This window comes from Euprymna scolopes, chromosome 19 (genome assembly GCF_053919585.1).
Source record: "Euprymna scolopes isolate OS-2025 chromosome 19, ASM5391958v1, whole genome shotgun sequence".
Classification (NCBI taxonomy): domain Eukaryota; kingdom Metazoa; phylum Mollusca; class Cephalopoda; order Sepiida; family Sepiolidae; genus Euprymna; species Euprymna scolopes.
Window position 1 is genome coordinate 16,238,809 of NC_136500.1, and position 25,161 is coordinate 16,263,969.

At 33.2% G+C, this 25,161-nt stretch overlaps 2 protein-coding genes across 2 annotated transcripts in view; one reads left to right on the top strand and one right to left on the bottom strand.

The window, feature by feature from the left end:
* LOC145303450 (adenylate kinase 8-like) overlaps positions 1 to 17,159 on the top strand; it is a 49,345-nt gene extending 32,186 nt beyond the window's left edge. The window contains exons 7-10 of the mRNA XM_080144783.1: positions 3,097 to 3,228; positions 11,397 to 11,486; positions 11,630 to 11,771; positions 15,502 to 17,159. Of these exons, the coding sequence (XP_080000909.1) occupies positions 3,097 to 3,228; positions 11,397 to 11,486; positions 11,630 to 11,771; positions 15,502 to 15,820 (683 nt within the window). The 3' untranslated portion in view covers positions 15,821 to 17,159. The remainder of the gene's footprint in view (positions 1 to 3,096; positions 3,229 to 11,396; positions 11,487 to 11,629; positions 11,772 to 15,501) is intronic.
* A 3,503-nt stretch (positions 17,160 to 20,662) lies between these two features.
* The window catches only part of LOC145303448 (pre-mRNA-splicing factor ATP-dependent RNA helicase DHX16-like), a 73,099-nt gene continuing 68,600 nt past the window's right edge, over positions 20,663 to 25,161 (bottom strand). Inside the window, exons 21-22 of the mRNA XM_080144782.1 lie at positions 24,893 to 25,069; positions 20,663 to 20,875 (exon numbers count right to left, since the gene is read on the bottom strand). Coding sequence (XP_080000908.1) covers positions 20,738 to 20,875; positions 24,893 to 25,069 — 315 coding nt within the window. The 3' untranslated portion in view covers positions 20,663 to 20,737. The remainder of the gene's footprint in view (positions 20,876 to 24,892; positions 25,070 to 25,161) is intronic.

The following is a 25,161-nucleotide window of genomic DNA, read 5'->3' on the forward strand; positions in this document are numbered from 1 at the left end:
GCTTTTATTTTTTTTCCTCTCTTTATACCTTCGATTGTTAATAAAGAGAGAGAGAGAGAGAGAGATTGAAGGGAAAGTGATAGATATATATAAAACAACAGTGGGGGTGGGTCAAGATACAGTGAGAGAGGGTGAATGTAATAGATAAAAACATAAGAAAAGAGGGCACTTGACCAATTAATTGCAAATTATGGCCAATTGGAACTATTTGTTTTTTTTTTCAAACATAACTCATTTGCAAAGGCAAGGGATATTTTTGCATGTATTTTATATGATTAAAATTTATGTATATATAAAGCAGACTCTTCAGCATTAAAAATGGGCAAAAGTTATAGCTCGTTGTCTTAGAATGAGTGCTTTACACCAAATTGGTGATTTAATATGGTTAAATTTGTGCTCATTTTTGCTTTAAATGAATTAATCTGTGTATTGAATGGATACCATAATACTTAGTTTGCTGCACTTTATCATAACAAAAGTTGTTTAGTTCTCTCCCACTATAGGAACTTAGACACAAGGGTTGGAAAGTGGGATTGAAAAGTCAGCCCCCCAACCCTCGAGGAGAGTCATTCTGACCTGCAAAATGTGCCTGAGCAGCTCTGTCGGCATTCCCCAGTGAGAGCGCCTCTGGCGATTAGCAAAAAACTAACCCCTTCTCAGAGAGAGAAGGTAAAGCCTGGGAAGGTGAACCTCCTAGAACTGCACAGAACTAAACTCTCACTGCAAAATCAACAAGGGATCGGATCATTACAGGAATGCTCCAATCTCTGTTGATTTTGGTAGCCAAAAAGGTCCATACAAAAATTTAGCCAGATCGACCTAGTAACTTCCAAGAAAACTTCTAGAGTAAATATGGTATTGTGATGACTAATTCCTATTAAACCTTAACCGTGCATCAAACAGATAACATGTCTTAGTTCACTGCATCTTTATCACAAAGATCCTTACAAAATTTCAGTTGGAGCAGCCCAGTAGTTTCCAAGAAAAAGTGGAATGGATAGACAGACAAGCTAAGAGAAATACAATACAAATATATATATATAGATATTATTTATCATAATAATTATTAAATACCTACAGACACTAGTGTTTCATCCTTTCGGGTATCCTCAGTGCAGGGTGTCACGATTAACGCCAGTCGAGAGATTCGAACCCCGGCAACAGAAGTCATGTCTGACTTCATTAGCAAGGACCCAAACCATTCGGCTGCCGTCAAATATATATATATATATATATATATATATATATATATATATATATATATATAAGTTAAGAAGATAAAGAGTAAAGTTACATAGGAACTTTATTACATTATCAAGTCAATAAGGACTACAGAAAGAGGAATAAGGGAGAAACCCCTTTAGGCTATGGCATTTCAAAGAGAAATGCTTCTCATCAGAAGAGGAGAAAAATCTGGCATTATACAAATTTAAATGCAAAAAGACAACACCGACTTTGAAAACATTCAGATTAGAAATGGAAAACTTTTTTGAGATTAGAATTGGAAATAAAAAAGTTTCATATGGGGGGTGGGGTGATATGATGAGCATAAAAGAAAGAAAGGTCAGAAAAAACAATAAAAGCTAAAAAATACGCAAAACAATGTATAAGAAAATGAACTCATAAGAAAAGTTTCTTTTTAAATTTATAAAATTATAAAAAAAATTGCAAAACTTTTAAAAAAATTTTTTAACAACTTAAAAAAAATTTACGATAAATTTCTGATAAAAAGGTTAAATTATGAAATATAAAGCAGGACAGATTAAGTGAATATGTATGGGTCGAAGGGAGAGAGAAAGAGAGAGAGACAGGCAGACAGAAACAAAAATAGAGATAGGAATGAGTGGATAGACAATGTATAAAATTAGAGCGGGGAAGTTAAACAACATATAGTGAGAGAGGATGAGAGTAATAGACAGAAACTTAGTAAGATATGGGTGACTTGCTGATTAAATTGAAAAGTGCGGCTAACTAGAACAATTAAAATCGATTTTATGAAAACAGCATTTAATCCTAAAAAGTCAAGAATTATTTTTAACATGTATTTTGTGCAATTAAAACATATAGATAGAAAGCTTTTGGGAAATAAATGTTGATTAATTCAGTTTTAGTATAATAGTACATTTTCCTTTTGGAGAATCTCCTTCATTCCATCCTTTAAATATTCACATCTTCCTCGTCTTTGTCATTTTATTCATCATCAAACCATCTGACCAAATAAAAATGTAACCAAAGCATTGTGACTCTGGAGGTTGAAGGCTCAATCCACATTATAGGCGATATTGACTAAGGATTAAATAAAAATTACTCATTTAACACTTGCTGTACCTGATCATGGCTAACAGAACGAGAACAATCTACCCTCATGGATAAGATAAATAGTCCAATTTGAAATCCATAGGGATTCCCAATTTTAAAAAGATGCACCTGAGGGCCAGAGGTTATATCAGTAGAAACATCCAAGTTGAGGATAGTGTATCTACCACTATCCTCTCCCTTTTGGTCCAAAAAAGAGTTTTCAATTTAATAGATCCCACTTTGTCAACTGTCCCATCGCCGCAATGTTGCATCTCTGTGCCTGTTTTACAAGTATTTAATGGAATGTGCTCTGATGAACTCATTGCACTTGTGACCCCTTGACATACATATCCCTGACAAACCCACTTAGCAACAAAATCTCACCCCTGTTGAAATCCCTAAATGCCAGGAAGCTTTCTACTCTAATGGTTTCTTCCCTTGAACAGCTAGACTTTGGAATTCCCTTCCTGCTACCTGCTTCCCTGACTGTACTGAAGTAATGTAATCCAACATCTTGTTAATCTTTCCTAGGCATGATCCCAAATAGTAGCCTCTTACACCCAAGTGGTGATATGCCTTGTTACAGGTGAACGTGAGTAAAAAAAAAAAGTATTCCAACCAATATGATGACGAAGACAAGGAATGAAGCACAGAAAATTGAATAATAAAATTAAGGCATTTTTGATAATTGGTGTCAAAGTTTAACGAATGAAAAGCATTCAATAAATATCCCCACTTCCCCATAAAAAAACCCAAAGCAAACAACAACTGATTACTGCTATTTTTCCCTCCTCACAGCTTTGTCATTTCTAAGCACAAGTCCAAGATCAATGGCACCTCACAACCCTCGTGTGATTTTGTTGGGGGCAATTGGAAGTGGTCGGAAGACGCAGGCCGCGATGTTAGCAGAGAAATATCAACTGATAAATAGTAAGTTTCATGTTAGATTTCATTTTCTTCTTTTGGAAAATTGGTAAACAAACATGTTCATGCAAAAAAATACTAGCATTAGTGTGGTGTGTATTGACACCGAAAACTAGATTATTAATTCACACCAAATTTGAGGTAGTTAGTTTTAAAGATTGCTGAATAAGATCAAGTCCCTGTTTTATCTTGGTTCAAAATGAGTGACTATCCCTAAAGAAGGCCTCGTTTTGATAGTCTCCTACGACTGACTTTCATTCCAGGTCTGAAATTGGTACTTATGCAGAATGTGAACTGTAATGAACTAATAACGTTGTATTGTTAACTATTCTGTACTTTCATTTAACAGTTTAATGAACAAAAGATACCATAAAACTTGTATTTAACTTGAACATCCTATCTAAAATATAGCATGGTCCATAAACTGCAAAAGTACTCTGAAATGGAAGACTTATATCCAATTTGTTGGTAAGGTTGTTAGAAAAATGGTCGAATTATTTTATCGCTTCAGAAAATATTCAACTCCTAATGCAATTTTTGGTTATAATCAGCTAACGTACTTCCTAACTTCCGGCATAGTGGTACTGGAAGCAGTGACAAGGCAAATCAGTTCCTTCATTTTTATTGTTCTTTAGTATTTCTGTTGTAATTTCTTGAAATAAAATAGAAGAAAAGGACATTATTGAAAAGTATACAATAAAGTTTAGAAAATTATACAGATAAAAAATGATACAATTATTCGTTATTTGAACTTTTAATAACAAAATTTTTAAAAATAAAGATTTTTATTTTATTTGAAATTTTTTTTTTTTTTTACATGGAGGTCACCACTTATCAAGGCCCGGAAGCCACTCGAGGATAAAAGTTATTGCGTGTACAGTAATCAATGGGATAGTATCGTAGTAATCGTTAGTATTGGAGATTTGATAAAGTGTCTTACTTAAGGGGGCGGTTTGTCAGGAATTTGTTTAAGTTGTAGTCAGGTGGGAAACAGGCAAACGGATGAGAGTTCCACAATCGTGCACTTCTAAGAAAGAAGCTCTGCTCATGGAATCTACGCTTGGATTTAGGCACAGATAAATTTTATAAGAAATATGCTTATGAAATTATAAAAAGTTTTTTTAATTTTAAAAATAAGTGTTTTTTTTTTATTTGAATTTATATAAAATATATATTTATGAAAGTATAAAAATAAAATTATTGAAATGAAAATAATAAAAAAAAAATTAAAACAAACAAAAGAATCTGATACATAATATTCTCAAAATAGTTGGCTTTGATTCTCTGCAGCCACAGGAATTCTTGCAGATGACTATCAAAAAAGATTAGTTGTGTTATTTTCATCTGTATAATTTTGTTAATTTTTATTGTATATTTTTCAATAATGTCCTTTTCTTCTATTTTATTTCAATAAATCGCTTCATGACAGAAATACTGGAGAACAATAAAAGTAAAGGAACTGATTTGCTATGCTGGAAGTTAGGAAGTACGTTAGCTGATTATAACCCATTCTACCTGCATGAGTGAGATATACTCTTTGATGAAGTACTGCTGTCATATTTAGGAAGTTGCTGCTCGGGTCACTTTTTCTTGTTTTGATAGAGTACAAATGTTACATGATAAGGGCTCTCCCCTGTTCATGTAAGTATAAAAATAGAGAGATTAGTTAAAATGGAAATAAGAGAAAGCAGAAATCGAACCCTGGACATAAGTTTTAAAGAACAATAGGTTTAAATGGAATGTCCAGTAAATTGTTAATTCGGATGAAATAAATAATAAATAAACTATTCAATTGTTAAAAGAATGTGGATAATAAAATATGAGTTAAATAAATTAGATATGTAGGTTAAATTCCTTTGTGGAAACAAACAAGGAAAATAGGTTATTGGGAAATCAATGTCGAAAACGTGCAAAGTCGCGCATGTTGAGACACGTGAATTTTGCTCACGTGGCCGGGATGCATGGAGTTCTCAATATAGCAGGTGGGAGTTAGTTGGTGGAGAGAGTCGGAGAGAGTCGGAGAGAGTCAGAGACAGTCAGTGAGAAAACTCAGAGACAGGCGGACATCTGAAGCGAGACGTCACTTCAGAAACTAAGATGTGAAACTTTGAGTTCTTAATGAGGAAGTCGACCGGTCGTCAGAAAATAAATTCACCATGTGTTTTGGATAAAGCTTATCTTTGTGTTGTGATTTCTACAAAAAGGTAAATTGTATTGTTATTATATGTCTGTGTATAAAATGTCATTACAACAACATCTCTCTCTCTCTAAGATACAACATCATATGTAATAAGACAAGAACTCTCATTAAGACTCATATCATTACTAATAAGAACTCTCACAAGAAAAAGCATCACTTATAATAGTCTCTCTCTAAGACTCTTTAATGAAACAACTATATAACACAAAATCGACTTTGAAATCTAGTGGGGATGATCTCCTTCTTTAACCTTTTTTTCACAGAAGAGATGATACTAGTCTTTCTCTACTTTATCCTTATTTCCACAGAATATCCTCGACTGAGCTCCCATCCTTGGAAAACATCTACAGAAAAATACTCTTCTTTCTACCATAACTGAGAACTACTGTCCTTTCTTCCTTTGTCCTAAAACCAAACAGAATTTCAATGACAAACAGTTTTATTCCAGCCATTTTCCATATTTTAGAACACATTAACACATCATTGTTTACGTGCAGACTATATGATCATCTTCAAGTCAAATGTCAACAAATGGTACTTGTCGAGCCGTCTTTGTTCATTTCATTCATTGTTTTGTAATTATAGTATCATCATTCACTTGACAATCTCATTAACCTTTGTCCTGGAATAGCCTTTGTCCTTGGTAAATAGTGACTCATTAGTATAAAAAACAACAAAAAAAAAAAAATGGAATCTTTTTATCTTAACATTTTTGTATCAAATGTAAAGATCGTTCAGACTCCAAGAACTAAGCTTCTAAGAGTGTCGGTTGCTATTCTACCTTAAATCGTCCTGAAATTTTAAGCTCGATATACCTCAAAATGTTAATCTATTAAAAAGTTGTTTTTGTAGGAATGGGTACAAATTAGTGCTATTTAAAAAATTAAAAGACTATCTTTGCTTTTCCAGTGTTTACTATTAAAGATGATTTTTAAATCTAATTGCGCACAAATGCACGTTATAAATCAAGTTCATCTGTGTTTGTACTGCCGATACTAATATTTCAATTTATATGGTATCCAACATTTGAAAATCTACTAGTGTTGGGTCGATTAATCAAAATGGAGTATCAGAAAAATTTTAATTTTTAGGGGTATCGGATTTGGTATTGGAATCTGAAAAATTGTGTCTATTTTCTTAGACCAAGAACGATTCTTTTAACTATTTTTCTATTTAATTAATTTAAAACAGAATCTTCCACTGTTACTTCACAATTACATGTGCAGTTACTCTTACAGGAGGTATCCATTGTCTCTTGAAACTGAACAGAGACATTGATTGATACAAAGAATTGGAATCTGTGATTGTATCGGAATCGGGGGTGGGGTTATTGAAATCATCCCATCACTAAAATATACTAACACCACTTGTGCCTCAAGAAATTTATAGCTCTGCTAGTGAAAGGTGAGTGTGACTTTTGTTTTCAGTTTTGATTGGGATTTCATTTTAATTGAACAACATCTGATTCAAGTAAGACAGTTCTAGAAATAATTTGAAAGAAATGTAATTGTGTAAATGTTAATTTTATAGTTCTAATCCGATTATCCAAATGGTAATAATATTCATCTCCCTTCCATGGTCGGATAGATTAGACGGGTCGAAAATTGGAATTAAAAAGCTAACGCCTGCAAAAAAAATGTCTGGGCAGCCCCGTCAGTATAGGGGCACCTCAGGTGATTGGCAATACACTAACTTCTTCTCAAAGAGAGAAAGCAAAGCCTGAGACGGTGGATCTCCTAGAAATGCACAGAAATTTGCAATATACTGTGATCAACAGGGAAAAGGTCACGTTAGAAGTGTAAATCGGTAAGGAAAATCCTTGAGTGTGGCAATGAATTGACCTAATGCAAATGTCACCTAATCCACATGTAGGCTGGAATAGAACACAAAATATAGTTTTCTCTTTCCCCTTGCTTCTCAATTTGAGACTTTCAAGATAAGGAAGAAAAAAATGAAGAGAAAAAGTAAGTTCTTCAAATCCAAAGTAAACTGTTCTTGTTGGTTAAAACGTTTCCTAAATTTTAATTAACAAAGACAAAACAACCCCCCCCCCCAAAAAAAAACTAACACTATCTACATAGTTAGATATGTCTGTATATTCATATGTACAGATTTCACCTCTAAACTAATTAACCAATCATTATGAATTAGGGAACACGGCTATTGGGATTAAAGTTGGGTAAATTGGGCTATATTTACTTTTATGCAAAATGGGTGTAAGCCGTTTATAAAAATTCAGTTTTTGTGAAATTTAAACAATAGGTATCAGACATCAATCTTTGTAATATTCTGCTTGTTCCTTCCTTAGTCTATATGTTACACTTTGACAAAAAAAAAAAGTACAATTTTTGAAGGCCAAACTGCATCAAAAGAAAAAAAAACATGAAATTTGACTTTAAAAAGGCTAATCTGGCACCCCTGGCCAAGTATATGAGTGACCTCTCTTTGATATAGCCTCGTTTTCGAATATCATTATCTATATCTATGTAAAGTCGAGTTTTTCATCACACTTCATTGATATTAAAAACCTAATTTTTCTATTTAAAAATTATTAAAACAAAATTTTTAATATACTCAGCTGTGGATATGCTAGCTACTAAATAAAGGTTAACTAATTTGCATATTCTTAGAAAAACAAACTTTAATTAATTAATTAATCATTTTTTCTGATTTTTTATTGGATGATTGGTTTCATTTAACTATTACACTCAGTTCTATTTATGCATAGTTTCTACATTCTGCATCATTGCATATCATTTAGAATGAAAACTATTCTAGCACGCACAAATGTATTTATATAAATCCATATATATATGTATATATATATTAAAGTAACTGTGTGTGTGTGTGTGTGTGTGTGTGTGTGTGTGCAGAAAATCTATTAAACTGCTCTCAGAATTTTTGATCTACAGACTTGAAACTTGATATATAGATTGTTTGGACCTATGGAACAATTTGGATTTTGTTTTTAACCTATAAAAATAGCTGCTAAAGGGTCACAATAAAATTAAAAATAAAGTTGACCTAGGCAGGCTAAATTGAATAAAGCTCTTACTATTACTTTTGTGCTTGCTCAAAAATAAATATTTCTAGCTCAAAGTGACTTAATTTTTAGCCTTCCATATCCATCGATTGGCTGCTCAGATGGTATTGATATTGGAGAAATAAATAACAACTAAGGTTGAAGTGCTAAATGTTTTGATTTCAATTCTAGTCGATAGCACCCAAGTCATGTTTTTAAAAAATAACTTTTGAAGTCATTACAATACATTGAATCATAATCAACAGAGAATTAGCTTTATGATAATAAGAAATCTGTATGAATCAAAATATAATATTTATGTGCCTTTTATGACTAGGCAATGCTGGGTAATAATATATGATCATTGTTGTAATCATGTGAGAAAATGTGAGTAAATTTAACATGCAGCGGTTCTTCACCAAAGAAAGAAGTCAGTGAAATGTTACATAAAAAAGGAACATTCGAAAGAAACAGGGCAAAAGAAAAAGAACATTGTTTGTCAAGAAGTGCTAGACTAAAGGAGTAAATTAAAAATTGTTTTTTACAATATGATTTTATTATCTGCATTGAACTATGTAACACAATATTACTTTCGAGCATTTATTAGTACTTATTAATTTATTTCTTTTGGGTTAGTTCTATATTTAAAATCAAATGCACACTATTTTTATAAAATGTTAATAAAGACATATTTGCTGCATATTATTGGTTTTTCTGTTAAAAAAACTAATTTTTGTGCTATCGAGAAAAATATCAGCTTTACACATTTGTGGATTCGATATATTTCTCATTCCATGAAATTTCCACCAGTCCTGCTAATTAATCAATATTATACAAATTTTAGTTTTTTGGAGTATTTTAATTTTTAGCGGGCATAATATGGAAACAACTTCCAATTCAAAAACCTGAATATTTCAGATTTGCATTAAATTCAATCCAATTAAACAAGATGGTGCTTGTTCAAACAAGAATTTATAATGAAAAATTTTAATTAAAGAAAATGCAGAAAGGGATGTATATACACATCACAGAATTAAGATTGTATATTCCAAGAATTACATAATTTGATCATGTAGTTTTTCTTTTTTTTTTTTTTTTCATTTAAGAAAATAAACTTTTATGGCCTGCTCTACGAGGGGGACTCTGTCTGCCATGTTTGTTTCAATGCAAGGGCAGACAACTCACAAGAGTGGGACAATTATTTCTTTTCTTTCTTTTATAAAATGTCGGAAAGACAACAGAAACGTATGATGTAAAACAAAATAATAATTTATTAAAATAACGTGAAAGATTAACAAACAAAACTGAAAGATTTAAAAACAAAAATAATATACAAGATGTAGATATTTTTTTTGGAAGGGTCAGTTTACAGAATTTTAAAACAAAATTAGAACAATTTTTTTTTTTAATGGCCAAGGAGATTATTTTAAAAATTAAAAGAAAATTAAAACAATTTTTTGGAACGGTTAATGGGGTAAATTTCTGACATATGGTGAAACAAACCTTTCCAAGGTTTTTCGAGAACTTTTGCCGCCATATGAATTCGGCTAGGTAGGTCTCCATCATATATGTATGGGTACCCCACTCTGTTTTGTTCCTTTTTTTGGCTTCTAACTACATTCGTTCTACATGATTCTACACTCGTTGGTGGGTTCACAAAATCATCTTTGTGGTTGACATACAAATCTTTGTATTACTCGGCACCCAGTCTATCATAAACACGCTAACAATCTGAGACTATCGTTGTGCCTGGCTGAATGTACTTCTTAATTATGGGTATTAGTTTACCGGTATCTCTCCCAGCAACTGTTACTAAAAAACTACATTTGGTTGCGTGCTCATATCCTCCAGTGCTTAGTCTCCTGATGTGACGTTTTCTGCATGAAAAAAGATTCTTGTCTATTTCAACAACAGTCCTCACCACCAAATATTTGAAGATGATGCAATAAATATTTGACATAAATATTCCTGATGAAGATTCTCCAGTGACGTATAAATGTGATGGAGAGAATTCTGCATTCTCTCTTAACACTTCAATAGCTAACATCTTCATAAGGAAAAAAAAATTTGTCAGAAAAAAAAAAAAAACTGCCCCTGCGTATAAACACAGTTGCTTGGCAACTCCTCCATTTCCAACAAAAGTCATCAGGAATCTTTCTTCGCTGATAGATCATTTCCATGCCAAAGCTACAAGTTTCACTTGGAGAAAGCAAATTATGTGCCTGGAGAAAATCTGTAGTTTTTGACTTTGTTCTTCGCAAAAACGGAGTTTGTCCGTATTTAGAGAATTAATTTACAGAAGCATTTTTCAAGTTATTTTTCAGATTTTTTTTCTCAATTAATTTTTGGACTTTTTCAATTTATTTTTCAGAAATATATCTTTCACTAACGCAATTTTGGAAAAGTAAATTAAGGAATTATTGGAAAAAGGTGAAGTTCACCACTGGTTACCTCCCCTTACTTACCCCTCAATGGCCGCTAAAAGTATTTTATCACTAAAAATCGTAAAATTTGATTTCCTAAAAAAAAAAATAAATAAAAAATACTTGATTAATTTTCATGATTTTTGGAATATAGCATCTTCATGCCATAAAAAATGGATACACCATAAGCGTTTTTATTTTTGTTTTCCTAAATAAGTGCAAGTCTTAATAAGCACTAGCAAGCTTGCCAAAATTTACATTCCTTAAGACTCCTTCTAGAATTAAAATCATGTAATAGATTTTGATAAAAATTAGAACAAGGATTCTAAACATAAGGTTTAGTATCATTTTATTGTCTTTTTAATTTCTGTAAGGGGACATAAAAGTAGTTGCAAATCTGTTCTATAAGATGAATCAATTTTACTTGTCCTGGGACGGGTATTCTTATAGTTCATTTTTGTAATTAATTCATTCAGGAATGAGGGTGGACTGTAAGGATTTTAATGGATGGTGTTGTTGTTGCTTTCAGTCTCATGCAGTCAGCTGATAAAAGAGGCCATCGAACGGAATACGAAACAAGGTTTGTTAGTGACCACCTATATTGAGCGAGGAATCAAAAGTAAGCGTTATTTTTTTTTTTGGCTGAAATTCTATCACTTTGAAATTTCTTTGGATTTTTATCTCCAAACAAAATTTTGTAAACGTTTTTTTTTTTTTTTCTTGAGTTGTTATTCTGTTTTTCTTCCAAATTTTCTGAAATAGTCCCGGACATTATGGTGCTGAATATTCTGAAAGAACGTCTCACATGTCTAGATTGCATGACGTGTGGATGGGTCCTACATGGCTACCCTCAAAATCTGGAACAGGCAGAATTTTTGGAAAAAGCAGGACTTTTCCCCACAAGGTATATCATTTCCAGAAAATTAGATGGTGAAAAAAATAAAAGCATTTGTGAAAAAAATAAAAGCATTTGTGAAAAAAGCAGTCATTGATTTCATTCATATTTCACTCTCGCTTTTTAACATATTGATCGCTATTGTAGGGGTGCATCGATTAATCAGTAGGTAATCAGTAATTGGACAATTAATCAGTACTTGGTCTATTAAATACTTTTCTCTTTACTATTAAATTTAAACCATTTCATCAATTTTATTTCTTCTTGATAAATATTAATTCTATAATGGTATGGTGTTTGTTGTCAATATTTAATTAAGTTTTTTTTTTTTTTTTTTTTTATTACATTTTCACCCCAAACAAGGCACATTGCCACTTTGGTGTAGGGGGCTACTATCAGGGGAAACATCTACTGGGGTACTATGTAGGGATTAGGGCAGCGAGATGTTGGTTCACGTTGCACTTGAACTTATGCATGTCAGTACAGTTGGGGAAGCAGTGACCTGGAATGGAATTCCAAAGTCTAGCAGTTCTGGGGAAGAAACTACTGGAGTAGAAAGATCTTTTACATCTAGGGATCTCTACAGTGTGGGGGTGGGATTTTGCAGCTTGTCGGGTCTGTCGAGGGTGTTCATGTCGTGGGGGCACAAGTGCTTGCAGTTCTTCAGAGCATTCACCATTATAATACTTGTAGAACAGGCAGAGGGATGCAACGTTTCGACGATGGGACAGAGGCTGAAGTTTAGATGCCAGTTTAGGGCCTATCAGATTTGCGACTCTCTTTTGAACCCTGTCAAGGAGAGAGAGACTAGTAGCCGATGCACCGGCCCAAATATGACAGCAATACTCCATACATGGGCGAATAGTGGCCTTATAGAGGTACAGGATACTTTCGGGTGTTAAAAGTTTTCTAGCACGGTAGAGAGAGCCCACCTTCCTTGCAGCGGCCCTGGCAATGCCCTCGATGTAATTGTTCCAACTCATGTTTCCTGTGAACGTTAGGCCAAGGAGCTTGAGAGACGTACTCTCAGATAAAGAGTCGTTGGCCATTGCTATAGGTGGTAGAGAAGGTTTCTTGTAATTATTGAATGAAACCAGTTTTGTCTTGGTGGCATTGAACGTTACCATCCATTTTTGTCCCCATTCCACTACTGATTGGAGGTCATCCTCTAGTGTTTCTGCCATTACTTTAGATATATGTTCGTTTGTTTTCCTGTCGTGCCTGCTATAGAGTGTGGTGTCATCAGCATATTTACCCATCTCAGAGGCAATCTTGTCGGGGAGGTCATTTATGAATATCAGGAACAGCAGAGGTCCAAGGATAGATCCTTGGGGCACTCCCGCATTTATATCATATTGTTTAGATGTACGACCGTCGAGGACAACCTGGATTTTTCTCTTATCTAAGAAGGATTTAATTATGTTAAGTATTCTACCAGTGATACCGTAAGATCTAATCTTCCTGAGGAGACCCTCATGCCATACCCTGTCAAAAGCCTTAGATATATCTAGAGCTACCGCTCTGCCCTCTCCCGCTTTGTCTAGTGAATTTTTTTACATATTTAAATTACTTATGTCTAATATCTAATTAGTAATTTATCTCAATAAAATATGCATTATCTAAACCAGAAAAAAATATATGCATGTATATAATGGTATGATGGATCCAAAAATTAGATTAGAGTCTGATGAAGAATCCGGTTTGCACGTGGTTGCAAGTTACTGTTCAATTCCTCAATGTGAAAACTGAAAAATTTTCTTTAAAAATGATTTAAAGTAGAAAATAAAATAAAAATGTTAATTCGATAGGAAGTGAAACGAAGGAAATTTTCTATATGCTTACCTCTATTTGCCTCAAATTCAGCCCAATCACAAAAGCTTACATGTTTAGCAGCACGCCATGCATATCATTTGAAAATATCGTGCAGACAGTGTATGTCCCTTCAGTGAATTTTCACCTGCAAGTGAAAATGGGACTTAAGTTGTCTCCATTTACAATATAATTAAATTAATATTAATTTCATTTATGACAAAAAAATTTGCTGATAAATCGGCATTAAAAAACCTGTTAACTGGCCGAGTCATCGGTAATTGGCCAATTTGCTTATCGTTTCACATACAAAAGATTACAAAGTTCCTCAAATGGTTAAGCATGTTGTTTCTTATGATTATGTGTTATGAAGCTAATATCTTTGTTGATGAATTCTACACAAAATTCTTGAAGCATCTTTTTCTGCGGGTTAGTTCCCAAATTAAGATTTTTCATTGCTGGTATATATTAACATTACATTATTTTCATACCCGTTTCTTTACGCAATATGGATGCATGAAATGTCCTTCCTGTGATTTGATAACAAATTTTTGTATTTCACACAATTATTTTTGTTTTCACGCATTTCTTTTCCAAATTAAAAATATTTTTTTCAATTCAATTCATAACTGATGATCGCTTAAAATAACACCGGAATTACAAAAGCACATTCAAATTAAATTCCTAACTTGACCTACACTTTATCAAACCACTTTTGTAACCTTAAATTTCCCTTCATCAGAACAGCTATTACAAAATATTAGATTGGTGCAAAAGATTTTGCCGATTTAAAATTACGTGTAAAAAATAAAACACTGTGCTTTTGAAAATCTTTATTCATAACAATAACGATCTTTGCTTTCTATAACTTGATTCCATCTGTTAATGAGCTCATAAAATCCTTTAGGTTTTGATGTGGAATATGAATCGCACTTATGTTCGAAATCCTCTTGTGATGTTAACTTAAAATCATCTAAATAGTTTTGTAATGCTCAAAATAAGTGATAATCTGAGAGAGCTAGTTCAATATGCAGGATGGGGCAAGATTTTCCATCTAAATTCTCATAGGAAATCTTTGGTTAGCAGGACTGTGTGAATACAAGCATTATCATGATGGAAGATTACTTTCTTTCTGTTGACTAAATAAGGGCATTTTCGAATCAACAAGGGTGAGAATATTGCTTAAAAATATGAATGATGCTTTAATAATCTGAAAGAAAAAAAAAGTTAGAAATAAATCATGGTGATATGCTTAAGTAATAACAATATGCATAAAATGAATTACAACAGTTTTAACTGTCCCTTCTACAAGTCAGGAAAAACTTTTGCACCAACCTGATATTATTATTATTATTATTATTATTAGTAGTAGTAGTAGTAGTAGTATTGTAACTTTCTTTAACTGCTTAGGAGTAATCTCATGTTACATTTTTGTAAATCATTTAAAAATTGTATCTTTCTTCAACAATGTCCATAATATTGCTTGACGACAGACAATAAGCAAACTTTTTTTTTTTTTACTTGGAAGTCGCCAATTATCAAGGCTCAAAGGCCACGCGAGGACAAGGCTTAATGAATGTTATCTGGTAGTGTAGTAATCGTTGTGTAAATTGGGTCAAATTTGCTTATTTATGGGTACGGCTAAACAAGAACTTGTTTACATTGGATTTGGAGGCTACCATGTTGTATTCAACTGGGAAACAGGCCAGCGGAACAGTGTTCCAAAAGCGGGGAGTTCTGAGAAAGAAGCTTTGTTCAAGGAATCTGTGTTTAGATTTAGGCACAGATAGAGAGTGGGAGAAATCGTTTATAGTGGTTGTGGCTAGTCGAGTGTTTTTATGAGAAAGTTTAGCAAGGAGGGGGGGCATAGATTAGAGTTCATTTGAGCACCTGCTATGAAAATGATAAAAATATCTCTCTTGCATTTCAGGGTGTTCTTTCTCGATGTTCCTTTGGATACAATTCTAGAAAGAATAACTGAACAACGAACTGATCCGCAGACAGGCCTGCAACACCATTTGCATTTCAACCCACCAGTAACGGCAGAAGCCAAAAGGAGGTTGCGTATAAACCCGAAGCATAACATTGATGTTGTGAAAGAAAAAGTGGCTGACTATCGAGCATACGAGGAAGAGTTGTCAAATTTTTACCACAAAACAGGAGTCCACATCAATGCCAATCAAGACTATCACACAGTGTTTGAAATTGTTCAGGCTCTTCTGATTTCTCCAGTGCCTAAAAAATTTTAGAAAAAGCATTCGAGAAATGATGCATCGTGCAGTGGTAATTTATACTCAGAATTTGAAGAGTTAGAAAATGTTTTCATGGATTTTCCTTATGTAGACTTGAAAAAACTGAGTTTTCTTTGAAGATGATTATTTAAGAACGTGTATACTTGACCACATCGCCAGACCGGATTAAGTATTTAAAAAATAGTCATTGTATTTAATACAAAAATGGGTGGTGGTTTAAAATTCCCCCAAAAAAACAAAAATAAAGAAAAATCTTTGATGTATGTACCCGTGATGGAATGAGAATATTGTACTCCAAAATTCACGTAAATTGATCGAGTAGTTTTATTTTAGAAGGGACATTTTAAACCATTGTAAGTAAATCATTTTTAAGTGCTTAATGAGAAATCATAGCATTACAAGGCTGATCTCGCAAGTTTAAATTGTGTAGATGTCTCTCCTTGTTTTTTTTTCATGACAGCGATGCTAAACAGTCCCATCTTGCTTAGATATAAAATTTGATTTTCTTATTTAAAAATAAAACTTGATCAATTTACGTGATTTTTTTAATATAATATTTGTTTCGTCATGGGTAAATACATGATACATTTTTTTTTTTTATATATATAGGGGAAATTTTGGACAAGAACCCAAAAATGTTATTTTGTATCCGGATTTATTATTGAAATAGAGAAATTTGAACATCAGTTTGTCAGGAAAAAACCTGTGGAAATTCAGATTTTTTTTTATTCTTTGTTCTAGTTGAGGATGGAGCATCCTACCTATCTTATACATTCCAAGCGAAAATTCATTGTAAGGTTCTAGCTCTCCCTCTAAGAGCAATTATTTGCATCTCTTTTGCACTTGGTTCACTGGGTATATTTGCCAAGTAGTTTTTGAAATTCTTTTCCAGGAGTCAGATCGCTCCTATAATTGCTGGAATGATAGATCTTCCTAAAGATTCCAGTTTCTTTTCATGTCGTAAATCGAACCTTGCTATTTCGTTATCTTCGCTCTCTCAGACCCAGCATTGTTGGGGACAATAACTTCCACTATGGTTGCTTCTTACTCCTTCTTCTTCCATAAGTTAAATAGCTCTGTTTCTTTTAATTGAGGACACTGATTTCTACTAAGATTGCTTTTTTCTCCTTCTTCCATGTCACTATGTCAGGTTTAACAGCTGTTTTCAAGGTATGCAGTTGTATACTTTTGCAAGTGATCTTTAAAACTAAATATGCAATTATCTTAGAAAAGTTGAGAATTTTTAATTTTTTCATATCGGTTCTTACTACACAAATCCCCACCTTTCATTACCAAAGTGTTTTCTTAAAAAAAAAAAAAAAAAAAAAATGAAAAATCAACCTGCCTTTTTTTTTTTTCTTTTTACAAAAGAGTCACCACTTATCAAAGCCCAGAGGCCACTCGAGGATAAGGGTTAATGAGTGCACAGTAGTCAATGGGAAAATGTCGAAATAATCGTTAGTAGTGGAAATTTGGTAAATTGGATTACTTGTTCACGTTGGACTTAGGACTATATTGCAGTCAGTTGGAAAGCAGGAAAATGGAACAGAGTTCCACAGTTGTGCAGTTCTAAGAAAGAAGTTTTGTTCATGGAATCTACGTTTAGCTGAAACCACTATCAATAATTCCCTCCGCTCTTTATCTGTGCCTAAATCTAGACAAGTGCTTTTCATGAAAGTCAGGCTAGGGGGCACTATAAATTGGAGCTCAGATGAGCACTTGCCATGAAAATAATGATAAAGCAGAGACAGGCTCGCAACGTCTTCTGTGGGAAAGAGGATACAGGGAAGAGAAAAGGGCATCCCCTACTAGTCTATTTTGAACTCTATAAAGGTAGGATAATGTGCTTCTAGCAGCTCCTGCCCAGATGTGGCAACAGTACTTCATCCTTGGACATACTTGGCTCTTATACAGGTAGAGAATTGCATCAGCAGTGAGATATCTACTGGAGTGGTAGAACAATCCCACCATTTTCCCAGCAGCCTTGGCAACGGATTTGATGTATGTGTTCCATCTTAGATCAGGAGTAAAGGTCAAGCTCAGAAGCTTGTCAAAACATGGAGCATCCCTAAGACAAGAGTCATTCATTTCAATTGATGCCAGACGGGAGATGAGAGTGTTGATAATGTAAAGTAGAAGCTTGGCTTTAGATGCATTAAAATTAACCAGCCACCTCTTTCCCCATTGCACCACATGATCAAGATCAGAGGAGAGAGAATTTGGTCGTTTACTGCTTTTGAACTGTTGCCATAGATGGTAGTGTCGTCAGCATAATAATCTTAGGGTGTGATTTGGGAAATCATTGATGTAGGTCAGGAAGAGAGTTGGGCTCAGGATAGACCCCTGAGGGACTCCAGCATTAATACTGTGAGGTTCTGATTCTTGCCTTTCAATCACTACTCTTATGAACCTATCATAGAGAAGTGATTTAATAATTGAAAAGACATTTCCAACTATACCATAGCTGGAGATTTTGTGAAGTAGATCTTTATGCCATACTCTAGGAAAGGCCTTTGATATGTCAAGAGCAATTGCCCTAGAAAGGAAGCCTCCGTCGAGAAATTCGCTAATCCTATGAGATATAACTGTAAGCATGTATGCTGTAGATCTAGCAGAACGGAAACCATTTTGCATGTCACTGAGGAAGTTATTTTGGCTGAGGTGGTTGACTACTTCTCTATTTAACAGATTCATGACGCACAGGCAGCTGATTGGTCTGTATTGAAGTAGATGACCAATCACCTGAATTTTAAAATACAGGACATACTGGTGAGATTTTCCAGAGTGTTGGGAAGCATTTCTCCTTAAGACAACACTTAAACAGTTTTGTAAGTATGGGGGCTAGTTCTGGTTATTGTGCAATAGTGTCAGTTATATACAGGGTATGGTAAAATGGTCTGATGTACTTGTAAAACCAAATTAGAATAAAGAAAGAAAAAAAATAATTTTGATTGTCCGCATACACATTTTTGTTTTATTTTATTATCCACACACCATGATTCAGTGGATCATTTCATGTAGAATGGCATCTTTTATTTGATCACGAGTCATGAGTTGATACTTTTGACTTTAGATTTTCTCATAGAAAAAAAAAACGGGTTCAAGTCAAGTGATCTAATTTTGAAAATCAAATAAAACAAAACGACATTTGAAAAATAAAAATCTTTTTTTCATTATTTTAGTTTTTTTCTTTTATCAAAAATTTACAAATGTGTCGTATTATTTATTCATTACTAGCATTTCAGCCCGGCGTTGCCCGGGTGTTTGGAGGTAAAAAAAAAAAAAAAAGCGGTCAATTTTTTAAACTTTGACCCCTATTATGACCCCTTAACATTTATTGTTTTGGGCTCAAATTAAGTTATTAAGTTAGATCCATGTCCAAGGAACCTATATCTAAAATCTCAAGTGTTTAAACCCAAAATTGTCGGAGGAGATGGTAGAGTTCTCAAAGGTCAAATCATTGAACTTTGACCCCTTAACAGCAAATTTCTGGCCGAAAACCGATCAAAGATTTTCCCAAATCTCAGTACTCTGTATATCAAATTTCGAGTCTGTGGACTTAAAATTGACAGTTATTGCGTAGGGAAATGTACACAGACAGAGAGATGCACAGACACATTCACTTTTATAGATACATAGATAGATTTTACAAATGTATTGGATTATTTTGTACACACAGAAACTTTGGTGTGTAGATTGGTAATCTTTTAACCCAACACATTTCAGGTGAAAACATTATGTAATTATGTGTTATGTCGAAATATGAATAAATTCCAAAAATTGCAAGAAATGATCCAATAGATGTGCTAAATGTGTTTTTAAAAAAAAAATTTTATCCATAATTATGTTCTGAAATATATTTAAAATTAGCAAACACTTAAAATCAAGAGTTATTTCCTTTGTTTCTTTGGCTTACATTTTACAAAGCACAAAATAGAAATAATATGACATGAAATAAAAAACAGTTTCAAATGAAGAGTATATACGCCATAATCACCTGTTCTCATTAGATCACCGAAATTAAGCAACGTTGAGGTTGGTCAGTACCAGATGGGTAACTGATTTAGAAATACCAGCCCCTGTATATAGGGGTACGTCAATACTTCCCTGCAAGAATTGCAAAAACCTAATGTCATCTTCCTTTGAGTTATACATGCGACTGGGGACCGCTTGTGAATTTCATACTCTCATGAAATTTCCTCCCTGTGAGGAAGAAGCCGGTTTAATCCGCTTTAGGGTTAGTGTCACAGTTTCATTTTTCCATTTTCATTCCCTTGTTTGTAATTCCGAATTGGTTGAACCACTCTTCCACAATAAAACTCTATAATTCTATTTTTACTTGTAATTATTTTTCTACTGGATCATTTTTCAAATTTATACTAATTTAAGTATATAATAATGTTTTCATCTGAAATGTGGTTTAAAAGATCACCAATCTACACACACACTGAAACTTTTCACCATTTTTGAACCAAAAAACAGTTCAGGAAGAGAACCCCTCCCTTCATTTGAAGCTATTTTTGTTTTACATTTCATGCTAAATTATCTTCATAAACAAATTAAAATTTTGGTGCTAATGCACTTACTGATCCGCGCTATTTTTAAAATCTTATTTCCAAGTTTAATTACAGTTTTATATGTTTTTTTTTATTCAATTATAAGGTTAAAGTACAGAATAGGTACAAAAAACCCTCCCCTCCCCATGTTAAGAATGGCTTTTTAAATAATGTTATTATTTCAGCATGAATCAATAAGTGCATGAGTACCGAAATATTTTGTTGAATAAGACAAATGACAAAGAGCTGAAAGATTTAATGAATTAAAAATATTTAAAAAAGATTGAAAATTATTGAAAGATTTAATGAATTTTTATACAAAATAGAATTGTGCATGTCAGCATATCTTGTGTCTTGTTCAATATTTGCGCGTGATTTCTTCTCTTGTTTTACCCGTATTTTTAGGCATTTTCTTTCCTGAATTGTCCTCGAGATCTTTGCTCCGATAATAGTGAGGAGCCACCTCCAGCAGCCACTGGTTTTCAATTTCGATCACCTAACAAAAGAAAAAAAATCAGAAATTATACAACTTTTTATGAAGACAAAAGCATTACAAATCATGTTCATTCAAATAAAAATGTAATAATAAAAATTCCTACAATAAATTTGCATAAACTTTCTTCTTTTGAAGTTGTGAAAAAAAATTTTTTTTAGAAGGCTCTAAACTAAGTTTTTCTTAAAAATCAGAATTTTTATTCTGATGGAAACAATCTATATATCTATAAAAGTGAACGTGTCTGTGTGTGTCTGTGTACGTTTCTGTCAATTTTCAGTCTACAGACTCGAAATTTCATGTACAGGGTACTGAGATTTGTGAAAATCTTTGTAATCGGTTTTCGGCCAGAAATTTGGCTGTTAAGGGGTCAACCTGGCAAATTTCATTTTTTAAAATATTCACACTTTTGTACTGATTTTCCCCAGCTAAAATCTAAATATAAAATTTCGCATGGGTTTGAATACCTTATATATTAAGTTTCATGTCTGTAGACCAAAATTTGACAGGAGTAGGCAAAATTTTTTAAACAAATATATATACACATACATTAATATATATATAGAAAGAGGTTTGTGTTTACTATAACCTTTTTTACGCAAATATCACACAAGTATAAAGCATGTAGAATATCTGCAGGAATATAATTACACGTAATATTTAACTAAAGATGATCATCCCATTAGAAAACCAAATAAACTAATAGGGAATTAATTAGAATGAATGTTTAAAAGAATATGCAAATTACCTAGATCTTTTGGTAGTGAATGCAATTCCATGACCCATATATAACAAAGTTGTATTTTCTTTTTAAATAAATAGAAAAAAGTTTTTTTGTTTTTTTATGAATATCAATATACAACAAAAATCAAATTTATAAGAGTATATATATATATATATATATATATGGTTTCTGGGAGAGAACCCCAGCAAAGTGCTCAATTATGAAGAAAATTAAAAAAATAATATATATTTTTTATTTATATTGGTATTACAGATCAGAAAAACATCAGCCCCGTCAGTTTTAAATCTAAAAAAAAAGGAGGGGGGGGGCAATATCTGGTTGCCTATGTCAGACTCTCTTTAGCCTCTATTTATATTCGTTGGTACTGATGTTTTTGTTTTTCTGATCTTCTGTAATGCAAATATAAATAAATAAATAAATGTGTGTGTGTGAGTATTGAGACGATTCATGGAAATCGAGAATCTGAAAAATTTGAGCCTAATTTCAGATTTTTTTTTGTTAAATAATTATATCTAAAATTAAAAGAAGTTGAAAACTTATTGCTACCCCCACCCCCTTCAAAAAATGAAATTCTATATTTTTTAGGCAATTTTAGAATCGGAAATTGTATTAGAATCAGGAAAAATATTGAAACTGTCCTGACATTAATATTTGTATCCTTGTTGAATAAATTTGGTGTAAATTTTTTATTTTACTGAATTTATTTCAAAATTCTTATATATATATATATATATATATATATATATATGCGTGTATAAGTACAGTATAATAGCATTGAAACCTGCCATTGCGCAGGATTTAATGAGGATCAACAAATGTTTCACACCATACTTTTCTTGTCATCAAAATTGGGGTGAAATCACTCATTTTCCAATCAAATCGATTGTCTGCCCTAATTTTTTAATTTTTTTAATTGCATTTTTACCTCCCAAACAAAGCACAGTTCCACTTTGATGTAGGGGGCTATTATCTGGGATATAAATTGGAGGGATACGATGTAGGGAGTTGAGCAGTAAGATGCCTGTTTACATTACACTTGAACTTCTGCATGTCAGTAGTCGGGGAAGCAGGAACTCAGAAAAGAATTCCAAAGTCTAGCAGTCCTAGGGAAGAAACAGAGTAGAAGGCTTTTTGGAATCTGAAGATCTCTACTGAGTAGGGGCGGAATTTTGCTGCTCGTCCGGTTTGTCAGGGGTATTTACATTGAGGAGGTTCAAGGGCTTGTAGTTCGTCGGATACTGTTAAAATACTTGTAGAACAGGCAGAGGAATTTAGCATTTCATCAATGAGACACAGGTTGAAGCCTAGCTGACAGTTCAGGACCTATTAGGTTGGTGATTCTCTTTTGAACCCTGCCCAGGAGTGAGAGACTAGTAGCCAATGCACCAGCCAAATATGACAACAATACTCCGTACATGGGTGAATCGTGACCTTGTAGAGGTACAGGATACTTTCAGGCATAAGTAACTTTCTAGCACGGTAGAGAGAGCCAACCTTCCTCGCAGCAGCTCGGCAATGCCCTTGATGTATCTGTTCCAACTCACGTTCCCTGTGAATGTTAAGCTGAAGAGTTTGAACGACATAGCTATTGGTGGTTGAGAAGGTCTCTGTAATTAATAATTACAGAGACCTTCTCAACCACTAACAAGGAAACAAGCTTAGTCTTGGCACTATTGAATGTGACCATCAACTTTCGTCCCTATTCCACTACAGACTGAAGATCTTCGTCTAGGGTTTCCACTGTTGCCTTGGATATGTGTTCATTTTTTTTCCCCCTTGTGTCTGTTATAGAGCGTGGTGTCATCAGCATATATACCCATTTCAGAGACAATTTTATCAGGGAGGTCATTTATGAATATCAAGAATAATAAAGATCCAAGAATCGACCTCTGAAGGCTCACCCGCATTTATATCATATTGTTTTGACATAAGACCATCGAGAACAACCTGGATTCTTCTCTTACTGAAGAAGGATTTAATTTTGTTAAGTATTCGTTCAGTAATACCATATGATCTGATTTTCATAAGACAACGGTACCATACCCTGTCAAAAGCCTTAATATCTAAGGCTAGTGCCCTATCCTCCACTGCCTTATCAGTGCATGGTATATAAGTTCAAAGATTACAGTTAGGATATCTGCAGTAGAACAGGCTTGCCTAAATCCATATTATTGGTCAGACAGAAGTTTCGCAACTGTAAGGTGGTGGAATAGAGCTTGAGTTGGAGACTCACCACGATGCACCAGGAGGAAGCTTTATATGCCTTCCCGCAGTGACTTAGTCCATAATACATTGTAGTCTACATTGCACTGTAGAAAACCAAGTGTTGATTTTATAAAATTATTTTTTTTATATATAATGGCATGAATTAACGTTTAAAATGCAAAAGTCAAGTATTATGCTTCAATTGTGCTCCGAATAGAAACATTCATTTAAAATGTACTCCTATCTTATCAAAGAACTTATTATTGATTTTATATGCTCGGCCTTTCTGCTTGTGCGGTGATGAAACTTCTCATATGCACTTGTGATGTTAGGCTGTATAAGGGTGTTAACTTTGTTCAAAATCGGACTGTTCCTTCTTTAATCAGATTTTTCGATTAACAATTTTCGACACTTTCCAGAATCATCTCGATACAAAACTTATCTAAGAACACTCCCAGACACAAAGTATATTTGTATAAAGTTTTATAAAAATTGATCTAGTCGTTTTAGAGTCCATAAGGAACGAACTCACACACACAAAGTGTGTTTTATATATAAGTAGATAGATATATAATTCTAATATTTTAAAAAATAAATATTAACAATTTTTATACCTACAAACACTAGTGTTTTATGCTTATACAATCATCAGTGCAGGAAGTGATAATTACTGCTGGTTGAGTGATTTGAACCTCAGCCATGAAGAATTAACTCTTAAATTAAAGTGAATTTAGATACTTATGAAGTCGTATAAGCAGGTTGTCATAATTAACAGCTATGAGAGTATTCTACAAATAGAAAGTTTGGAATGATGCATATATATGTGCGTCTTTAAATTTCATACAAGACAAATTTTTAGCTATCGTTTCAGTTTTTATCTAGTTGATATCCATCATCATCATAAAGTTTGCTTTAATAAAAAATGAATAATAAATAACCTCCAATCTTGGCTCAAAGCTTCAATAAGTTAAAAAACCCAACCATAAATGGGTACTTCAGCTAGTTAATAATATATATAAAAAAAAAAAAAAGTTACTCAAATTTTTGTAAGTGAGAAATGCTGAACATACTTGTCTCATGAATTCCTTAGTCGTGAGCACGAGTTCATGATAGATAACCCATCGGGGGTGGTTCTCAAACATACAACTATTTGGATGAATCATCACAGTCTGTTGGTGCTTCACAGTTTTATAACTGCCAGATTTGCTCAGTCGAGCCGTGTGGTAGAAAAAACCAGCAGTAATAGACTACAAGAAAATACGAATAACAAAAGTATAAAATACAAAACAGTACTGTCATTAGCAATAATACACGTCAACCATAAAAAACGTTTTTGAAT